Source organism: Electrophorus electricus, chromosome 24 (assembly GCF_013358815.1).
Source record: "Electrophorus electricus isolate fEleEle1 chromosome 24, fEleEle1.pri, whole genome shotgun sequence".
NCBI classification, from domain to species: domain Eukaryota; kingdom Metazoa; phylum Chordata; class Actinopteri; order Gymnotiformes; family Gymnotidae; genus Electrophorus; species Electrophorus electricus.
The window spans coordinates 9,551,886-9,571,309 of record NC_049558.1 but is presented as its reverse complement, the minus strand read 5'-3'; the positions used below and the strand labels follow the sequence as shown (position 1 = coordinate 9,571,309).

The following is a 19,424-nucleotide window of genomic DNA, read 5'->3' as shown; positions in this document are numbered from 1 at the left end:
TTTGTGGAGTGCATGACATTACCATATTATTTCTTAAACTCACTAGACAGTGTATTTACTGGTGGTTAAACTTACCATAATTGTATGTAGTACGACGACTGTGCTGACATTTAAGATCGTGGTCAAACCCCCGTTTCCAGTGGAAGGAAGCTTACTGAAGAGGTTACCAACTGGGTGTTAATCACTCTGTCTCTTACCTTGGGGAAGGTCTGAGACAAGAGCCAATCACTGCCCTTACAGGGTGTCACCTGATGCAGGTGAGTGAGTACCCAGAGAATGTGGGCTTGAGTCGAAGTATCTTCATAAGAGAAATCGGTTGGTGCAGTTAAACAGCACAGCTGATGGATATGATCTCACTAGCTTGGAAATGCTCATGGCTGGCAGCAGAGTTCAATGTGTGAGCTGGAGTTCAACTCCAGAACCCAATTCAGACTACTCTCCTTCCACACTTTTAGTTTTAACCTTAGACATGAATTACGCTGGGGTCAACTCCCCACCACTTTCTGAAATGACTCAATTGGTTGCCATCAGATTTCGATCTTCAATAGCATTAGTACTACCACGTATACTGATGGGCTTGCCAACATTACCGGACTCAAACCCACATCACATAACCAACACAATACCGTGGGAAAAATCTTTTCTGTATGATAATTCCAGAATTTGTTCAAATCCATCTGTAGTGGTTCTGGCAAAAAATGAGATTTTCTGCAAGCTCTCGACATATATATGAACCTGAGTAGAAAATTTCCCTTACAAGTGTCATACAATAAAAAAGTATGCAATAGACAGTATAATACAGATATTGTTCTATTGAGAGTATACCATAAAGCGCATATTATAGACAGTATTCTATAGACAGTTTACAAGAGTCTGTGTATTATATACAGTGTTTAATTGACGGTATGCTATAGACCATTTACAATACTCAGTGAACAATAGTAGGTATACTACAGACAGTATTCTATAAGTGCAAAACAAGATGAATCTGCAATCTAAGGCAATTGGCAAACTTCCGTGCACTACAGGTTTCTGCAAACAGTTGCTACAAAGTCCAGTTCTTTAAAAGAAAACCTTTAGCATATTTTTATAACTGAAAGACGAGGCTGAGCTCTCTGAAATATTAAAAGTGCAGTGTGCAAAATCATTGTTTGCGTGTGTGGGTGTGGATGGCTATGGGAGATGGACACTTGCTCTATGTTTACCAACCTGAGACGTCCAACTGTCTTTGGAAAATAAGTCCTCTTAAGATGCTCTGTGTTTGCTTTCAAGCTGTGATGGCGTTGGCCTAATTGCAGTAGAGAGAACCGACCACTGAGGCTGGCTGCGAAATCCTTTTTGGAATGCCATGCAACCCGGCTCCCGTCTCTTCATTTTTAGACCCCCAGTGAAACAGAAAGTTAACAATGGCCCTAAAGAGTTATGACAATCTCTCAGAGAAACAGGAAGTTAAAAATAACCCTTTAAGAGATTTGGCAGTCTCATATTAAACCTCTTTCATATGGTTTAGCAATAAAAGTGGAAGATATGGAAACTTTTATTCATAGTATATGTCTGCGTATGGAACATGAACTGCTGAGGAACATCTTAATATCAAGGTGAATAAAGCAGGCATATCAATGGTGTGATTATGGCTCCACCCCTCCAACACAACTCATTATCCTATACCACACCCTCTACTGCAGAGTTCAAAGATTTTAATTTGATTCTCAACAATAACACAAAATATGACCATCATTAGATGTTTGTGGAGTGCATGACATTACCATATTATTTCTTAAACTCACTAGACAGTGTATTTACTGGTGGTTAAACTTACCATAATTGTATGTAGTACGACGACTGTGCTGACATTTAAGATCGTGGTCAAACCCCCGTTTCCAGTGGAAGGAAGCTTACTGAAGAGGTTACCAACTGGGTGTTAATCACTCTGTCTCTTACCTTGGGGAAGGTCTGAGACAAGAGCCAATCACTGCCCTTACAGGGTGTCACCTGATGCAGGTGAGTGAGTACCCAGAGAATGTGGGCTTGAGTCGAAGTATCTTCATAAGAGAAATCGGTTGGTGCAGTTAAACAGCACAGCTGATGGATATGATCTCACTAGCTTGGAAATGCTCATGGCTGGCAGCAGAGTTCAATGTGTGAGCTGGAGTTCAACTCCAGAACCCAATTCAGACTACTCTCCTTCCACACTTTTAGTTTTAACCTTAGACATGAATTACGCTGGGGTCAACTCCCCACCACTTTCTGAAATGACTCAATTGGTTGCCATCAGATTTCGATCTTCAATAGCATTAGTACTACCACGTATACTGATGGGCTTGCCAACATTACCGGACTCAAACCCACATCACATAACCAACACAATACCGTGGGAAAAATCTTTTCTGTATGATAATTCCAGAATTTGTTCAAATCCATCTGTAGTGGTTCTGGCAAAAAATGAGATTTTCTGCAAGCTCTCGACATATATATGAACCTGAGTAGAAAATTTCCCTTACAAGTGTCATACAATAAAAAAGTATGCAATAGACAGTATAATACAGATATTGTTCTATTGAGAGTATACCATAAAGCGCATATTATAGACAGTATTCTATAGACAGTTTACAAGAGTCTGTGTATTATATACAGTGTTTAATTGACGGTATGCTATAGACCATTTACAATACTCAGTGAACAATAGTAGGTATACTACAGACAGTATTCTATAAGTGCAAAACAAGATGAATCTGCAATCTAAGGCAATTGGCAAACTTCCGTGCACTACAGGTTTCTGCAAACAGTTGCTACAAAGTCCAGTTCTTTAAAAGAAAACCTTTAGCATATTTTTATAACTGAAAGACGAGGCTGAGCTCTCTGAAATATTAAAAGTGCAGTGTGCAAAATCATTGTTTGCGTGTGTGGGTGTGGATGGCTATGGGAGATGGACACTTGCTCTATGTTTACCAACCTGAGACGTCCAACTGTCTTTGGAAAATAAGTCCTCTTAAGATGCTCTGTGTTGGCGTTGGCCTAATTGCAGTAGAGAGAACCGACCACTGAGGCTGGCTGCGAAATCCTTTTTGGAATGCCATGCAACCCGGCTCTCGTTTCTTCATTTTTAGACCCCCAGTGAAACAGAAAGTTAACAATAGCCCTAAAGAGTTATGACCTGGGACATCCAACTGTCTGTGGAAGACAAGTCCTTTTGACATGCTCTTTGGTTGCTTTCAAGATGTGATAGTGGTGGCCTAAAGGCATTAGAAAGAACCAACTTCAGTGAGGCTGGCTGGGAAATGTCTCCTGTCTCTTCATTTTTAAACCTTTTAAAACATTGATGACAAATGTTAAATTTGTCATCAGTCATTTTAAGTTTATTTATTTTTAGCAATTGATAAAGGAGATTTACAGACATCCCTGTACAGAAAGAATATTCACGAACAATTTACATAAAGCCCAAGACTTATGAATTAATTGTGTCAGGGCCTCATAAAGACTCTTTCTCTTATACACATAATATTTACATGATATACGATTTATGTACCGAAGAGTCTCAGTCTCTTTTTGAGGATATCTCAACCCTGTTCATCTTTCCTGTGCCTCCTAATCCTGATTCGCCAAGCCACTAATAAAAGCATGTCGAAAATGAATGTGGGTGTTACAGTATGTTCTATATCAGGGAATGGTAGAGCAGTGCCACTGCTGTTGAACATAAGGCTCTGTATATGACTACACATGCTAAGCGCTCATCCACCACAACATGACCCCACTACAATTTACTTATGCATCACCTACAATAACGTGCTACACTCCGGCCAAACTACACGCATACTGCACTTTAATTCTGGGACTCTGCATACTTGAACATAACAGCTGTTCCTGTATACGTTGCATTCCATCCCAACACTGTATGCTCACATAATTTATGCACCATCTACACATGTTATATTTACTATTTATATTTTTCCAGCAATATTTGGTTGCTGTATTGCTTTTGCACATTTGCACACACCGACACCTCCCATTTACACACTCCTTGTATGTTTGGCTATGCACAAATGAATTAGCTTCACAACTTTTCATAATTTGTACACCATGTATGATATAGGTATATGTATGATGACAATAAAGCTTAACTGATCCTGAATTGAATTAAAACATGAGAAATAATTTTGTAAAGGTTCACATAAGAAAATGGTTCACATCTATGCACATTGAACAAAAGGTTTTCTACAAGGTGGCCTTTGGGTGACCTGCAAAATCAGCAAACACATTTTGTCAAAAACCTTTTTACTTAATATATATTTATATTATTTATAATATATTTTAATATATTTATAATATATTTCAAAACTAACCAATGCAAATAAATTATCAAAACATATAACACAATACACTGATTTCCCATCTGGAAATTAGGCATCAATTATAAATGTTATGATAAGAAGTAAAAACATGTAAATCATGATAAAAACTGTAATAATGCCTGAAGTGCTCAATTATAAGATTGAAAAATCTATTTTACACATTATGAAAAGCTGAGAAAAATAATAATTTCCATAAAATCATATCAGAACAGGCAGAGCCTTCTCTCCCTAAGTTTGCTTCAGTAACTACACTGAATTCAAAATACTTTTTTTCTCAGTTATTCCAATATGAAGGAATGCCACATAAAAATTGCTGCAACAAAATGGTTAAATGGTGATGAATGTTCACAGCTACTCTTTAAATCTCCTAAAACTCCTTAAAGATCTTCAATTCTTCTTTAGAATGTAATATGCAAGTCCATCCCTGTTCAGACAGGTGTGCTGCAGGTTTGAACCTTTCTAAATGTGCAGGGATGTTAACCGCGGGGGGGGGGGGGGGGGGGGGGCATTTGGGGTGAAGATGGGGATAGTCCTGCAGAAACTAGGGAATTGTAAAATTGGAAGTTAAGGGTGTGGCTGTCGATTAGGGTATTTTGGGTACTGGGAGTGGATATTAGGACAGTGGGGTGAAAAGTCTGGTTTTCCTTAGGATGGAGATCAGGGCAATATCTCTATAGATTAGGGTAGTGGATATGGATATTATCATGTTGGGTATTTTGGGGGTTAAGACAGAGGTGGAAATTAAGATAGTTTGGGGGTTAGGGCAGTGGTGGAGATTAGGGTATTTTGGGGGTTAGAGCAGTGGTGGAGATTAGTGTATTTTGGGGATTAGAGCAGTGGTGGGGATTAGTGTATTTTGGGGTTAGAGCAGTGGTGGAAATTAGGGTATTTTTTGGGGTTAAGACAGTGGGGACACACTGAGGCTGTGGTGAGATTCAGGGCTGGATGGGTCAGGAGTTGAGTTGGGTGACACTTCAAGAATTTCCTCTCTGTATGCAGGGGAAGTGGGGCTATTAGGAGACTCAGGGGGTTCTGATCTATCTGACCTCCCCTGAATAATCTCCTCTGGGGTCTTTAGAAACCTAAACCAGAGGGAGAGAGAGCAAGAAAGACAAAGAGAGAGAAATAGAAAAGAAAAATTAATAGGGTAACTAAAGCATTAATAAAATCTACAAAACCTTGTATCATTATGAGCCATTCCAGCCACCTGAAGAGGAGTCTCTGTCCCAACTCCTTTTTGATGATCTTAAGTTTGTAATAATGGCGCAGGGCTCTTGACATTTTCTCATAGGTCATATTGGCCCTGTTCTGAAATACAGATTCACAGAGAGATATTATAAGTCATGAATAATGAACAAATCAACAGATTCAGGTAGTGTCCATCTACCAACCCCCCAGAGACCTTATGGTTTCCCCAGAGGCGAGCCAGTCCATTGGGGTCTACGACTCTAAAGACCATGGCATCTGGGTCCTCCCAGCGGATGTAAGATTCATACCGTGAGTCCAGCAGCAGGTGATAAACATAATCCCACAGTAGCCTGCAGTCTGGAGAGAAGGCAAAACAAAGACAAACACATGGCTATTTCAAAGGATACATAAAAATAAACAAATAAAATATTTTTAATGCAATGCCAAAAAATTGAATTGTTAAATTGTTCAGATAAAAGCAACTAATGAACTTCAAAGCCTCATTTTATTTTTAAACTATTTATTTATTTTTACACTGAATACAATGTACCCTTTTCCCAGTAAGCAAAAATAGCAATGATGCCCTAGAAGTGCTGCATTGCATTGTTTTATTACAAACAAGTCTTTATGGCAATTAAGGTTCTTGCTCTAATATTGCAATATGTAATAGTCTGAGAATAAAGAAACAAACAAAACCAAATCCAATCTGTGCTCATATCTGTGAGCCTTTAGATGTTCTGATCATGCTTACAGATGTACCTGCAATTTTGCCATTGGCCTCCACAGTTTGTGTGGTGTACTTGACTGCTTCTGATCTGTTGGACAGGTTGAGGGGTTCGTCTTTATAACAGAGGACCAAGGATTGACTGTTCAGATGCATAGATGAGCCAATAGAGGTCTGGGAACTGGCTTCTTCAGAAGCACATGGAGTTTCTGTATAATCCAGAGAAATGGAATGAGAGTTTTCCTTCCATAAACTGACACACAATCCATATGTAAGACAGCAAAATTTTGAAGGTTAAGAATTAATGATTAAGGAGGAATTTAAATAGTGGCTCAGGGAGGACAAGTGCTGACATTAATTTTAAGTGGGAGCACTGTAATTTGAACATAAACAGTTAATTCTGATAAATTAAGATCTTATATTAATGTACAAAACATGCATGTTTATTACAAGCTCTGGAATGTAGATTACAAACTTATTGTCAAATTGCTTACTGACATAAAATCACCAAAACCATGCATCATGTAGCAGTAAGAGAATTATTGCCTACTTCTAGGCTAACAAACAGACCTGAGTGTGTTTGTGAAGAGAGGCTGTGTGGCTGAACAAGACAGTGTTGTCTCATTCCTGTCATCTGATCTGTATTTGGTGAGACTGATGTTTGGGTGTTTGGATTCACGGAGCAAACAGGCACAGATCTGTTAGTGGAAGTACAGGGACCTGCTGTGATGAGATAGGAGTGGGAGAAATTAGCAATTGCTAATAATTGCATCTTTCAAATAATTCAACAATGTCTAGTTAGATTTCTATGGCATTTATATGATTGTTCTGTGAGATTTTAGCAACTGGCTAAGACAAAGACCATAGTCTAGGAGTGATCAGATGTGTTTTCTAGCTGAATGGATGCTTTCATATAAAGGAATGACTTGTATATACTGTACTGTGCTTACTCCTGTGTATGAGCAGAGGAAGAGACATTTGACAAAACTACAGCACAGTCTTTTCCAAGTACTGGGCAGTATTTGGTGAGGTCCTGGTTTATATCAGAAAATACATATCACTATTCACCCAGGCAACAACTGGCACATAGAGCAAAAGGTTATATTCTCCTTTTTTCCAAGGAGAGGGAACCACACCTTTTGGCAACCACACCAGTGCCAAACCGAACAAGGCAATCATTCAAGAGCATATGTAGTTTTGAGACGTAACATCTCATATCATAAAGTCAGTTTACAAAATGGGAATTTATCCAAAAGTGCATAAAGCACTCTAAACAACCATTTATTTATTTCAATCTGTATTGTTAACTTGTTAAAAGCAATTAAGTTAATTTCCTTTCTGTAGAGGCAGCAGTAATGAGCTCAACAGCCCTTCAGAACAGTGCACGCCTCAGATTTTGTATAGCGGGTTTACACTCTGGCATCTGTAGAACCAGGAAGTTTCATAAAGCCTCTAAACAGCAGAGAAAGGGGAAACAGGCTGAGTAAGAATGATTCCCTTTCTATTCTATAACCTAACATGTTAATCATTATGTCTGCACCTTTGTTTCAAAGCAAACCTTTCATATACTCTTTGAGCTTTTGTATTCTCTGTAAGTTTGATGAGTTTTCTTTTGACTCCCTTTCTTCTTAATTTGTTGGGGATGGTCAATCAAACACACAAAATTAAGTTAATTCACACTATCTCAAATTATTATTTTTTCTTTCACAGAAGTCTTGGTCTGTTCTGCACACTTCATCACCTGCTGCACAGAGAGCCCCGAGGGAGCCCTGCGTGGGGCTGATGGGAGGACCGGGACCAGAGCTGGAACTGCAGACCAGGCCTCGTCTCTGCTGTTTTACATGCTGCAGGAGCTCATACAGGACATCGCCTGGAAATTGAGGCTAAAATCAATGCACAGCCACTAAATAATGTTCTTTATAGTCGAGTTCGTACAACGCTCACAGCCTTTGAGATGCATTCCCATTTATGAAGACTAAATGGAAACGACTGATTGTGAACGGGACATCAGACCGGAGCTGGGACAACGGAGGCGGAAGTCCTCTTTGGTGAGGAGGCACAGCGCTTTGCCATTCATCTCAAACTTGTCGTGTTCAGCACGGCGTAAGGAGTACTCCCTCTGAGCCCAACGCAGCCACAAGTTCACATCTTCCTTATCCCACAGGGAAGGATTTATGCCTTCCGAAGAATAGCACACAACACACAGTCTTATATGTTTATTTATACTAAATCACACAAACCAAATCTAAGTGCTTACATATACTAAATCACCCAATAAGACATAACAAGTGCACAGCAAGCTTTTAAATTTGCTTATTTTATTTCAAGGGTAATGCTGATAAACCCAGACTTCAATTAGGCTAATAGTAAACGTGTATTAATGATTAATTTCTGGACTACAGTGTACCTCTTTGTTTCTGCCCAAAGGTACACTGGAACAGAGTGTACAGAGGTGCACTGTAGTCCAGAAATTAATAATAAAAAAGGGAATCATAAAAAAGGAAAAGAAATTGCATAACTGACATTTAGAAGAAAGTTATAGTAAAGGCAAAGTGTACAATCAGACTTGTAGTATGAAAAATAGAAAACATTAGGATCACCCATGTAAGCAAGCAAATTAACTAATACATAGAATAAAAGCAATTAAACAAATAGAACAGCAGTAGGCAAAATATATGTGGTGAAGGACATACGTAATCTTCCAGGAAGCCTGCACAGATCATCTGAAGTTTCAGTGTACATGGAAGCCAAAAGATTGGGGATGTTCAAGAAAGCAGTTGTATTCTCGGGCATGGATCCCTCCCTGGAGTCCTGTACCACAAGTGCACATCACCATGACAATAGGACATTCTGAAAAATTCTTCTTATGTATGTCACACCTCATAGATTTGCGTCTTATAATCGTAGCAGACAGTTTCCCAGCGTGACAATAACTTACGCCTACTTTGCTGCTTATGGTTTAAACTGAAAGAATCCGACAGGGCAAAGTGAAAGTAAATTATGACATGAACGGTGCAAATTTAGTAATACTAATGTAATACTAATTACATTTTGTGGTTTACTTTCTTATTCATAACCTCGTTTTACCTAAATGACGCAGCCTAAGAACAAAAATGGACACTTAGGTTACATTGGATTTATTTTTGAAGTATTTCTTGATATTTAAAAATATATATATTATACTACATTAACGATGTTATTAGCTATTTAGCTATGCAAATATTAGCTGTGTAAATATAGATTTTTGGTATGGTTAGGTTATGGGTCATTACATAAGTAAAATAAGACATACAGGCTGTAGCAAATATCTGGTTTCTAAGCATATGCTCTTACCTTGATCAGGGTTTGTGGTGTGGAGGCGTTAGTCATATTTGTTCCCGTGTTATGGAATGACACATTTCATTAAATTTATAGTTATTGGGTGTTCGGAGGAACCAAATAGAAGTTATGAATGCAACTTTGTATTAAACTCTGGGTGCAGTGTACGCCGTCCCTAGTTTAATGCCTAACGAATACAACGACAATCCTTCCGGGAAATGAAAACGAAAGAGAGGATTTGCAAACGTTTGGGGGCGAGGCGGGTGTTGTTTTCAAAAGTCAAGGATGTCAAGGAAGTCAAGGTTGCAGGTTTCCACAGAAACAATCGTGTTGTTATTGTTTGTTTGTTGTTTTTTTTTTTTTTTTTACATACATTTTAGTATAATAGAAGAAATAAAGAACATGTAAGGTTAATATAAACGTAATATAAACATGTAAGGCTAATATAAACGTATAAACATAAATCACCTGATTGATATTCTACCAAGAAGTAATGACAAATAAGAGAAATATAATAAGTTATGACGGGAAATGTGCACCGCCTCTAGTGCCACACCACACACATATACACTCACACACTCACTTTAAACAATGGACAATGGTAAGGACAGTTAAACATATCAGGCTGCTTAAGCGTTTTCCCTCCTATAGACATCTTCATTAAGGGCTTTCAGACTAATTAGTGAACACCTCGAAGCGATCATCTTTTTTCCCTCCACATTCAGAAACCTAGAGCATGAGTATACTGCGACCATAACTGAACCCTCGTACTCACACCTGACCTTACATGAACCTGTATTCTGGCGCTTGCCAAGCATTCTTAGGGGAAGGAATTCGCGTTTTAATAGAAGCAGAACGGCTAAAGTAAAAAGTGAATACTACTGTCTTTTTTCACTTTCTCGTTTGTGTAGGATATGAGACCTGCCGTATAAAGGATTTCATTAAAACAATCTACCATTCTAGCCTGTTCGCAAGGTAGCGAACAGCTCCACCCTTGTCTTAGAAGAGAATAGTTATGATCAGTAACATGTCAAACATTTGGTGTTCCTAAGCCATCATTTTAGTGCATTAATTTAGTGTACTACTCTCGGTTCCGTCTGTCCAATCGTTTAAAAGAACGACTAATGCATTTACTGTCCATAGTGCAAGGGTCGTTACCGGCGTTCATCTCGAATTTCTAGCCAGTTGTGCCATTAGGTATCGCTTGTGCGCTTGTTGTAAACTAATTTAAAAATAATTTTATTTGACAGACTACACCAGCATCATTTTTATTTAATCACAAAACATAAACTAATCATATAAACAGGAAACTATAGTTTGCTCTTCTGCTTGTTTTTTTTTTTTTTTTTAACTGCCTTATCCACCTGGCAAAATATAAGGTCGTGTAATTATTTTAGCAGCAGAATTTATTTTATTTCTGTATTTGGTTGAAAACGCGAGAAGAGTTTATTTTGCCATTATCACTGGCTAGCTAGCGAACTATTCTGTTGTTAACGACTCCTCGGTGGAAACGGGTTAAACTAAAACAGTTTTTTTTTGTTTTTTTTTACTCTGTGTGACCAGTAATTTTAGCTTGGATGCTAGACTATGTTAAATTGAAATATAAATATTTAACGTTATTCATCTTGTCTAGTCTTTATAAATAAGGGGACCAATATAGAGGCAGTTAGTATGGTAGGAGATGTAAGAGACTATAGTTATGAATACTGAAGCAAAGTGACATCAATTATAGGGCTGAGGATCCACCAAAGAAAAAAAAGATGCTTGGAAAAAAGTGTACAGGGGTCCTGCAGTGAACAATACCGAAGAGTGGCTCCAAGTCAGTCTGCTAGAATCCAGTGACAGGTTTCCCATCAGTTCACAAGACATATGTACCCTTGCTACTAAGAAGGAGAATTCATGTACATGGATACAGGAAGGTAGACCCAAAGGAGATGATGTTGAGCAGGGGATTAATGGAGAGCAATGCATGATTCAGATGGGCAGAAACTAAAGGTTAGATATCTGGCAGTTACAGAAAGTAAGGTGTGGATGAGTATTAATGATGACTTAAAAAGTCTACTGGTGGGTTTGAACAATTGAGAAGAAGTTGGAATGGCTTGAGTAAGATTTGGTATTCTGCAGAAAAAGAAAAGTAAACAAAGTCTTGTAAAATCTAGATGACAGGGAGATATTTGTTACAGGGAGAAGTTAACTTCAACAGTGGAGGTGAAGAGGAAAGTGAAGGCATTAGTATATTGCAGGAAGAGATGAAGAATAAGTTGGCTGTGTTCAGGGGAGCAGAACTCCTCGGAGTACAGAGTTAAAACATGGAATGGGCCAGGACAGGAATTTTAAGGATCTTTTTCAATATTAAAAAAATGTTTACAAAAGAAAACCGGGTATCTTAAGTGCTGGAAAAGAATAGTTGAGGGGACATTTCTATGAGCTATAAACAGATAAAAAGGGGGGAAAAGACGAAGCTGCCAACAGACCTGCCAGTTGTAGACATAAAATGGCAGATGGGTGTTAGTCCTCCCAGATGGCAGGAAGTGTGGGATGATGTGTGTCATGCACAGGCAGCCTCTGCACCAGGGCCAAATGGGGTTCCTTATTGGCTATGTAAAGGTGTGCCTTATATCCTAAAGTATTTGTGGTAGTTAATAGTGATAGTGTGGACAAAAGGAATTATCCCAAAGGAGTGGTGGAGAGCAGGGAGAATTTTGATACCAAAAGAGTGAACATATAGCATATAATGCTCAACATATAATCCTCCTTAACGTGCAGGGCAAGATCTTTATTATTGTAATTGCACTGAGACTATCTATTAGCCTAATAGAAACATCTGTACCAAAAGCAAGGATCTCAGGATTTTTGGGATGTCTGGAACATAGTAGTGTGATCTGGCATCAGATTCAGTCAGCAAAGAAACTCTGAGGGCAGGGATCTACATGTGGTATTTGTAAAGTGCCTTTAGTTCAGTATCACACTATTTATTGTGGAAGGCATTTCAGTTCTTTATGGTACCAAATATAATGAGGCTGGTAAGGGGTTATTTTGAGATATTCAATTTTGTTTTAATACAGGTGAATATACCACATCTTGCCTGCATCTTGGAATGGGTACAATGGCAGGTCGTACTATTTAATCCCTGGCATTTTATCATAACAATGGAAGTGATCATTAGGGCTTCCAAGTGGGTTGATCAGGGAGAGGTTGCAAGATGGCTCTTGACTCCCTCCTATTAGAACATACATCATTGATATGACAACACTTACAAATACCCTTCCATGTACTCGGTGGTTGACAAGCTGAGTGATAATCATAAGTGGACAAACAAAGGTTGAACTTTGTGTTATGTCCAAGATGTATTAGTACTTTTGGTCTGTTTTATGTTTAAAACTGAAGCTACCTATAATATCCCTCCAACTCCCAAAAACCTTATTTGGTGAGTATTTGAAGATATATGCGCTGTCATATGTGACAGCGTAATATTGTTACGGCATTAGTCACCGAGGCAACCGCTATTGTATCAGTTGTGGTATTATGCTTATTACAAAGTGGGCTTGGAGGAGAGCAGGTCTGGGAAACCTCACTTTTCAGCCTTCTTAGGGTTGTAGGCTTACGTTAACAAAACAACAGGGTGCCTACTTGACATCTCCAATGAAAAACCTGCAAGTACGGTAAATACGAGAGGGAAGGTTAACTAGGCCTTTGTGTGATCTCTAATGTCTTGGACCATGCATGTAACATCTTAAAATGTGTATAATTGCATTCCCTGTTGTCAATACACCCTAGGATTTCTACCTCACAAGCTAATATCATTTAAGATAGGACAAGCTTTTCAACCCATTTTAGTTAGCTAGCTAGCTAGCTATTAGCTTTGATTACTCTGCTTGCAAAATAAAAGAAACTAGCCTCTTTGTAAGTGTAGACTTCTTTAATAAATCACCAATAAGGAACAGATCATTCTGGTTTGTGTAAAAACTAATCACAGTATAAACTAGATAGTTAGCCATGTTAACATCTGATCAGTTGGAACTGATTTAAACCATTTTAAACACAACAGTTACAAATACTGCCCAGATAGCATCTGAAAGTTGATAATTTTCAAGTCTAATATATTGACAAAAAAGAAACATGCAAATCCATAATATATGAATAATACAGCCACAAATGTTCCCATTTAAACTATATTTGGACATTTTTGCCCTTGAAAAATGTTTATTTGCAACAAAGATCTTCTCTCTACAAGAAATAATGGGTGTGTCCCAATTGTATCTTACTCCCTAAGTATATACTAATTGTAATAGTATTAGTTTGGCAGGTTAGTAAACAAAATATACAAACAGATGTACTCTGCTAATTTGTACTAACAGGAAGTGGCGGTGTTGCCACAAAATGACTGTACTTGGCATAGTTAAGAAAACTGAAAAACCTCCATACTTGGTGAAGTCCATGGTTTGATTGAAAAAAGAAGAATGATTTAAGAGAGTAATTGATAAGAAACTAGCTACGTGTGAAACGTTAGGTGCAAAATATTTCACAAAGCTTGATGCTTCTCAAGATTTCTGGCTACTAGGGTTGGATAAGGACAGTACTAAATAATGTAGGCTACCTTCAGAAGAGTTCCAGCCTCATCATTGGCTATGTATTTAAATACCACTGCAGTGTTGTGTAGTTTGAGTACTGGTACTATGTGTTGATTCTGCCACTTCCTTGTCCTGTATGCTTAGTTACTTTTTCCTGTTTAGCATTTCCTGATTACTATTGTAGATCTTTGTGTTATTCACATAGCTATTTTTCTGAAAATAATAGAAAAGTACCTTCTGGGTTAAGCTTACAAACAAGACTAGGAACAAAGCCAATAGGAAATACAATAATCATACAATACATCAGATCCATACATACCTACTACTCTAACATAATGAGAAAACAGGGACTTTGTAATTATACACAGGATGAGATGTCATATCCTGTGCTAAACTATTAGAGCTTCACACAGGACCTAGCTCACTCACTTCATACCAGAAACCAGCTTTTCACAGGGGTCATCAGGTAGGCACCTCCCTCTGTCTGTGTTTTGCTGAATTAATCCCACGACACCTCCAGAAAGTTCAACAGTGTGGTCTGGTATCAAAAACCCACCCCCCCTCCAAGATCACTTTAAATCAGTCACATTCACCTCTTTAAACCTTCATTGGCCTCCCTGGTGACCAAGACCGGACCCAGCCCAACTGACACCATTAAGGTGTGCTCAGGTCCACAGTTCCATATGTACTTTATGCACTACACCAAAAGCAAACACAATTTTAATCTCCCTATATTTACCAAATGTGCTGCCCCCAAGCATCCAATTGCTTCCTAACCTGTAAAATCCATACTGGCCTCCCCAGTGACTAACACCATACCCAGACCCACTGCCACCATTAATGCATACTTGGTGTTGCCAGTTCCACATAGATTTTACCTACTACACCACCAAGTATTTCCCAATACATCAGATCCATAATGGCCTCCCCAGTTACTAAGGCCAAACTCAGCCTCAAAGGCACTGTTAGTGTATAGTCAGTGCCATCTAGATCTGCCATGTTACAATAATATGACAGCAATCACCTGAAACAATGAACATCTCAGCCATTCTACCTTTTTTAATGCATTTTCCCAGCTAGCTTGTGCTGTCCTCATTCACAACCACTGACTAGCCCTTTCAGCTATTAACGATAATTCTAACACAACTACCCTTAGTTTACAGCCTCTTTTTGCACAAGCAGAGATGTAGCTAACTCTTTTTAACTCTATAGAATAAATTATCTGTTTACATTTAGAGTACAATACCATGTCTAGCCTCAGTGTAGTGTGGGACCTGCTGCCAATTTCAAATCTTGTGCTTCAGCTCATCTACTGATATTTATAGCCAGCGCTGGCTCTGTAGTACACTGCCCCAGTGCTCAAACATAACTTCTTTATTCATATCATTGCTAGGCAGTGTTAACCTTTGTTAACCAGTGTTAACACAGGTTACTGATGATAAGAAGCTAGATTGTTCAGCAACTAGCTCGACTCACCCAGTCCATTTCTGGGTGGCTGGCCACCGAGTTCTTCAAATGGTGCAACCAGCCTCTGGAGGAGAACACGGTGAAGCTGTGAAATATCCAGCCTGATAACGTTGTGTTGGAAGTGGGGCATGGGCCAGGCTGGGGCCTGCTAGCTGCAGACTAGCTCCTTATGGCCATGAGGGCAAGCTGCTTGGAGTAGACTACTCTGAGTACATGCACAGGATGTCCAGGAAGAGAGGATGCAGGAACAGATAACCCAGGGAAAAGTAATTCTATATCACTGTAATGTGGCAGCAATGCCTATAGAAAACAACACTATGGATAAGGTATTCCACTGCAACTCCTACTACTTCTGCCCTGACTTGAAAACTGGAACCTCAGAGATACACAGAGTGATGAAACCAGATGAAGCTTAATATTTTACATATCTAGTCCATCCACTGAAACTTGCTAAATACATCTCATATAAGTCATATAATCCGCCCAAAATCGTTTTTGTGCATATGCGGACACCCCCCCACATAAGCATAAGAAACTAACTAATGCCAGAAAACCCCTAAACATAACTGCAAATATAAAATAGACAGAAAAAACATCTTTTTATCCTATCTCCGATTAACCAAATATACACAGGGTACAACCTGCCCTTTAAGTTAGTGTGTTTATGAACCTGAGTAAGAGGAAAGAGCTCTCTAGTCCTTCCCTTAGTAGGCTACACAATCAAGAGGCTCAACACAGGCAAATGCATTCTATCTAATCTTGCTCCTTGAGAGGTCTACTGTTGGGCTTTATGTCCTCTAGCTCCTCATTCATGGGTTAGCTACTCTGTCAGATTATGGGAAAAAAGAAAAATAGTGCCAAATCTGGGGTCTCCCATTCATCCCTAGCCCCCCCTCCCATATCACACTGAAAAACGGCATTTACATTTATGGCACTTAGCTATTATCCAAAGGGACTTACAATTATGACTGAATACAGCTTGAACAATAGACCTTGATCAGGGGCCCAACAATAACTTGGCAATAGTGGTGCTTGAACTGGCAACCTTCTGATTACACATCAAATACCTTAACCACTGAGCACAGCAAAAACAACTATTATGTTCTGACAGGTAACAGGCCCACTAAAGATAATCAGGCATTTACATGTACCTGCTGTGGCTACATTTACAAGCAGAGATTTCCATCAATTCAAATTAATTAATTTGACTGAGGATTTTCAGTGAACTCTTTATTTGCACCCACAATCTGATGAAAATATGATAAAATGAAAACAATTAATTAAGGAAACTTCTCATTGGAAAAATTCAGATAAAGCTATACATACATAAACTAGACAGGCAAACGTATTTAAATACACTGACAAACATGGGAGAAAAAGACACGAGAGCACAATAAGGGGTAGGTTGTACAAAATAGAACACATGATCAAATAGTATAAAAAACAAAACCTCATGGCAATATTACCATGGGAACCAGGATGCTAATGGGGGACAGAACTCCCATCTTTACTGTGAGGCTCCAAAACACAATGAGACAAATTAGTAGGTCTAGAGTAGGAAGGAGGCAACTGAAGGGAACACGTGAGGCAGTGCTTACTCTAGCAGAACTGGACTAGTGATGATTGTCAGGAGAAAGATTGGGGGCTGTCTTGAGAGTAAGAAAGGGAGCTGGGATGGCTAGGAATGGAAGTCAGAACTGGGTTGGAAGACAGACCAGGAGCCAGAGTCTTGTCAGGATTGGATGTTGGAGTCTCACTGGGGGGCCAGAAAGAAGGTTGTGACCGAGTTGGGTGCGGAGACTGGACCTGGGACCTGGTCAGGAACAAAATCCATAGCTAGGGCTTTGCAGAGAGCCAGGGCAGTTTGAGAGCAGATTACTGGTTAGGAATGGAAGCTGGAGCTAAAACCCAGTCAGGAGCCAGGGTAGGAGACAGGTTTACATTTACATTTACAGCATTTAGCAGATGCTCTTATCCAGAGCGACTTACAAAAGTGCTTTGTCATTTACTCATAGAATATACTAGTACAGTACAGTAGGGTAGAGTCCAACATATCAATGAAGTAGAATACTGTACAATACAGGAATTAATGCTGATACCTAGAAGTACAAAATACATGAGGTCTATTTTAAACAATGATAAGTGCAATAAACAATAAGTGCTAGAGTTTGTTAAACAACATAAACAATACCCTACAATAAGTACTAAATTAGTCAGTCAATATGGGAGCAATGTCAGTTGTCCTTTAAATATTCTGCAAATAGATGGGTCTTCAGTCTGTGTTTGCAGACTGCAAGGGACTCTGCTGTCTGGACAGCAAGTGGGAGTTCATTCCACCATCTTGGAGCCAGGACAGAAAATAGTCTCGATGCTTGTCGTCCATGAGTCCTGAAGCAAGGTATTTCAAGCCGAGCCATACTTGAGGTTTGAAGTACTTGAGGTATGGATCAGGCTTAGACCATTGACCTCATGTTGAGAAGAAGGGCTGGGTCTGGAATGGGAGCAGGGCCCAGTCAGGAACAGAGACAGGTGCAGTGGCAGGTCTAGACAATGCACCTGTGCCACAAGATACTTCCTTGTGAAGCAGTACAGGCACTGGATTGGGAATTCCCACTTCCCCACCTTCCAACCCAGCTGCTGGCCCAGCTCCGACTTCCATTCCTGATAAAACCCCAGCTCCCTATCATGCTCTCAATTCAGCATGCTAGAATGCTAGATGTGAAACCCTGCAGGGACAGCCCTGCCAGAGGTGTCATGGGTTTATTATGGGAGTGGCACCACTGAGGTGGGAAGGCAGCAGTGGATACATTCCAGTTACACATCCACAACTCTGTCATACATTCCCCGGGTCCTCGTATTTAGGTTGGCCATTCTCTCTTCCCATCCCATCACACAGTGGTATTCGAATCTGGGCCTCAAACCTAAATCCAGTCCTGGATTTGGTAATCCCTTCTAGTTGATTAAATGTTTAATATAACTGGTTAGTTATTTTATCATCATACCTGACTCCTAGATGAAGGGAAGGTGGAAAATCTGTAGGACGTTGACCTTGAGGACTGTGATTTGAAAATCTCTACAGATCACTTCAGTTAGTTCCTCTCGGGACATTGTTGTAAAGTATTGAACAAAAAATGACATTTGTAGGAATAACTTATTCTCTCTCCAGTTAATATAATGAATATTCATTTAAATTAATTTGTAATGTTTTATTGTATATATCTATATTGATATTTATTTGTTTGTAATCATGCTGTTGTAATTATAAATAATGGCCTTATGTCTGTTATATGTACCAATGTTAAAGACCATTTTCTATCCCACGTTGGCGATAGACAAAATTCTCTGAATCTGAAATTGTAGTGTTTTTTTTCTTTCTTTTTTTCTATATTTTATGGAATGACAATTGTTACTGTTTATCCTTGTCAGGTGGGCTTAGGGTTACAACCCTTAGACAAACATCTATTGCTTTATATGCATCGCTGAAAATAATACTTGGAGAAAACTGGCATCCAGAGGCCTATATGGAGGCGCTGTGGTCCTCTGGGTTCACAGACATCAGAATGCAGAATATAACAGGGGACCGATTCATCTTTCAGGCAATTTTTGCTACTGCTTCAAAGTGAAGGATTACTATTCCACAGAAACACTGCTTTCGCTCGGACATACATAATAAACTTGTCATTGAGCCATGATGTATGCTACCTGTATACCTGTACCTGATATTCTCTCTCTCTCTCTCTCTCGTCTTGTACCATAATGGTGTCCAAAATACTTGTATGATGTTTCCATTTATTAGTGTCACTAATC

General features: G+C 39.1%; 2 protein-coding genes across 4 annotated transcripts; one reads left to right on the top strand and one right to left on the bottom strand.

The window, feature by feature from the left end:
• Positions 1–4,854: 4,854 nt before the first annotated feature.
• Positions 4,855–9,793, bottom strand: etv7 (ETS variant transcription factor 7). Of its 3 annotated transcripts, none has more exons than XM_027028169.2 (9): positions 9,595–9,793; positions 8,955–9,072; positions 8,275–8,439; positions 8,003–8,131; positions 6,832–6,984; positions 6,297–6,470; positions 5,752–5,894; positions 5,557–5,657; positions 4,855–5,431 (listed from the first exon to the last, which is right to left on the bottom strand). In XM_027028169.2, exons 1-9 carry the CDS (start codon positions 9,628–9,630, stop codon positions 5,248–5,250), a joined length of 1,203 nt encoding a protein of 400 aa, XP_026883970.2. In that variant the 5' UTR covers positions 9,631–9,793; the 3' UTR covers positions 4,855–5,247. The 3 variants fall into 3 exon arrangements, with proteins under 3 accessions (XP_026883970.2, XP_026883972.2, XP_026883973.2); XM_027028171.2 differs by having other exon boundaries at positions 6,832–6,981; XM_027028172.2 differs by lacking the exon at positions 8,275–8,439.
• Positions 9,794–15,585: 5,792 nt separating this feature from the next.
• On the top strand, positions 15,586–19,240 carry zgc:194242 (uncharacterized protein LOC100005854 homolog). The gene is given in 4 exon segments (XM_035522662.1): positions 15,586–15,784; positions 15,787–15,851; positions 15,854–16,019; positions 19,041–19,240. Coding segments are annotated over 4 exon segments (630 nt in total).
• The last annotated feature ends 184 nt before the right edge of the window (positions 19,241–19,424 follow it).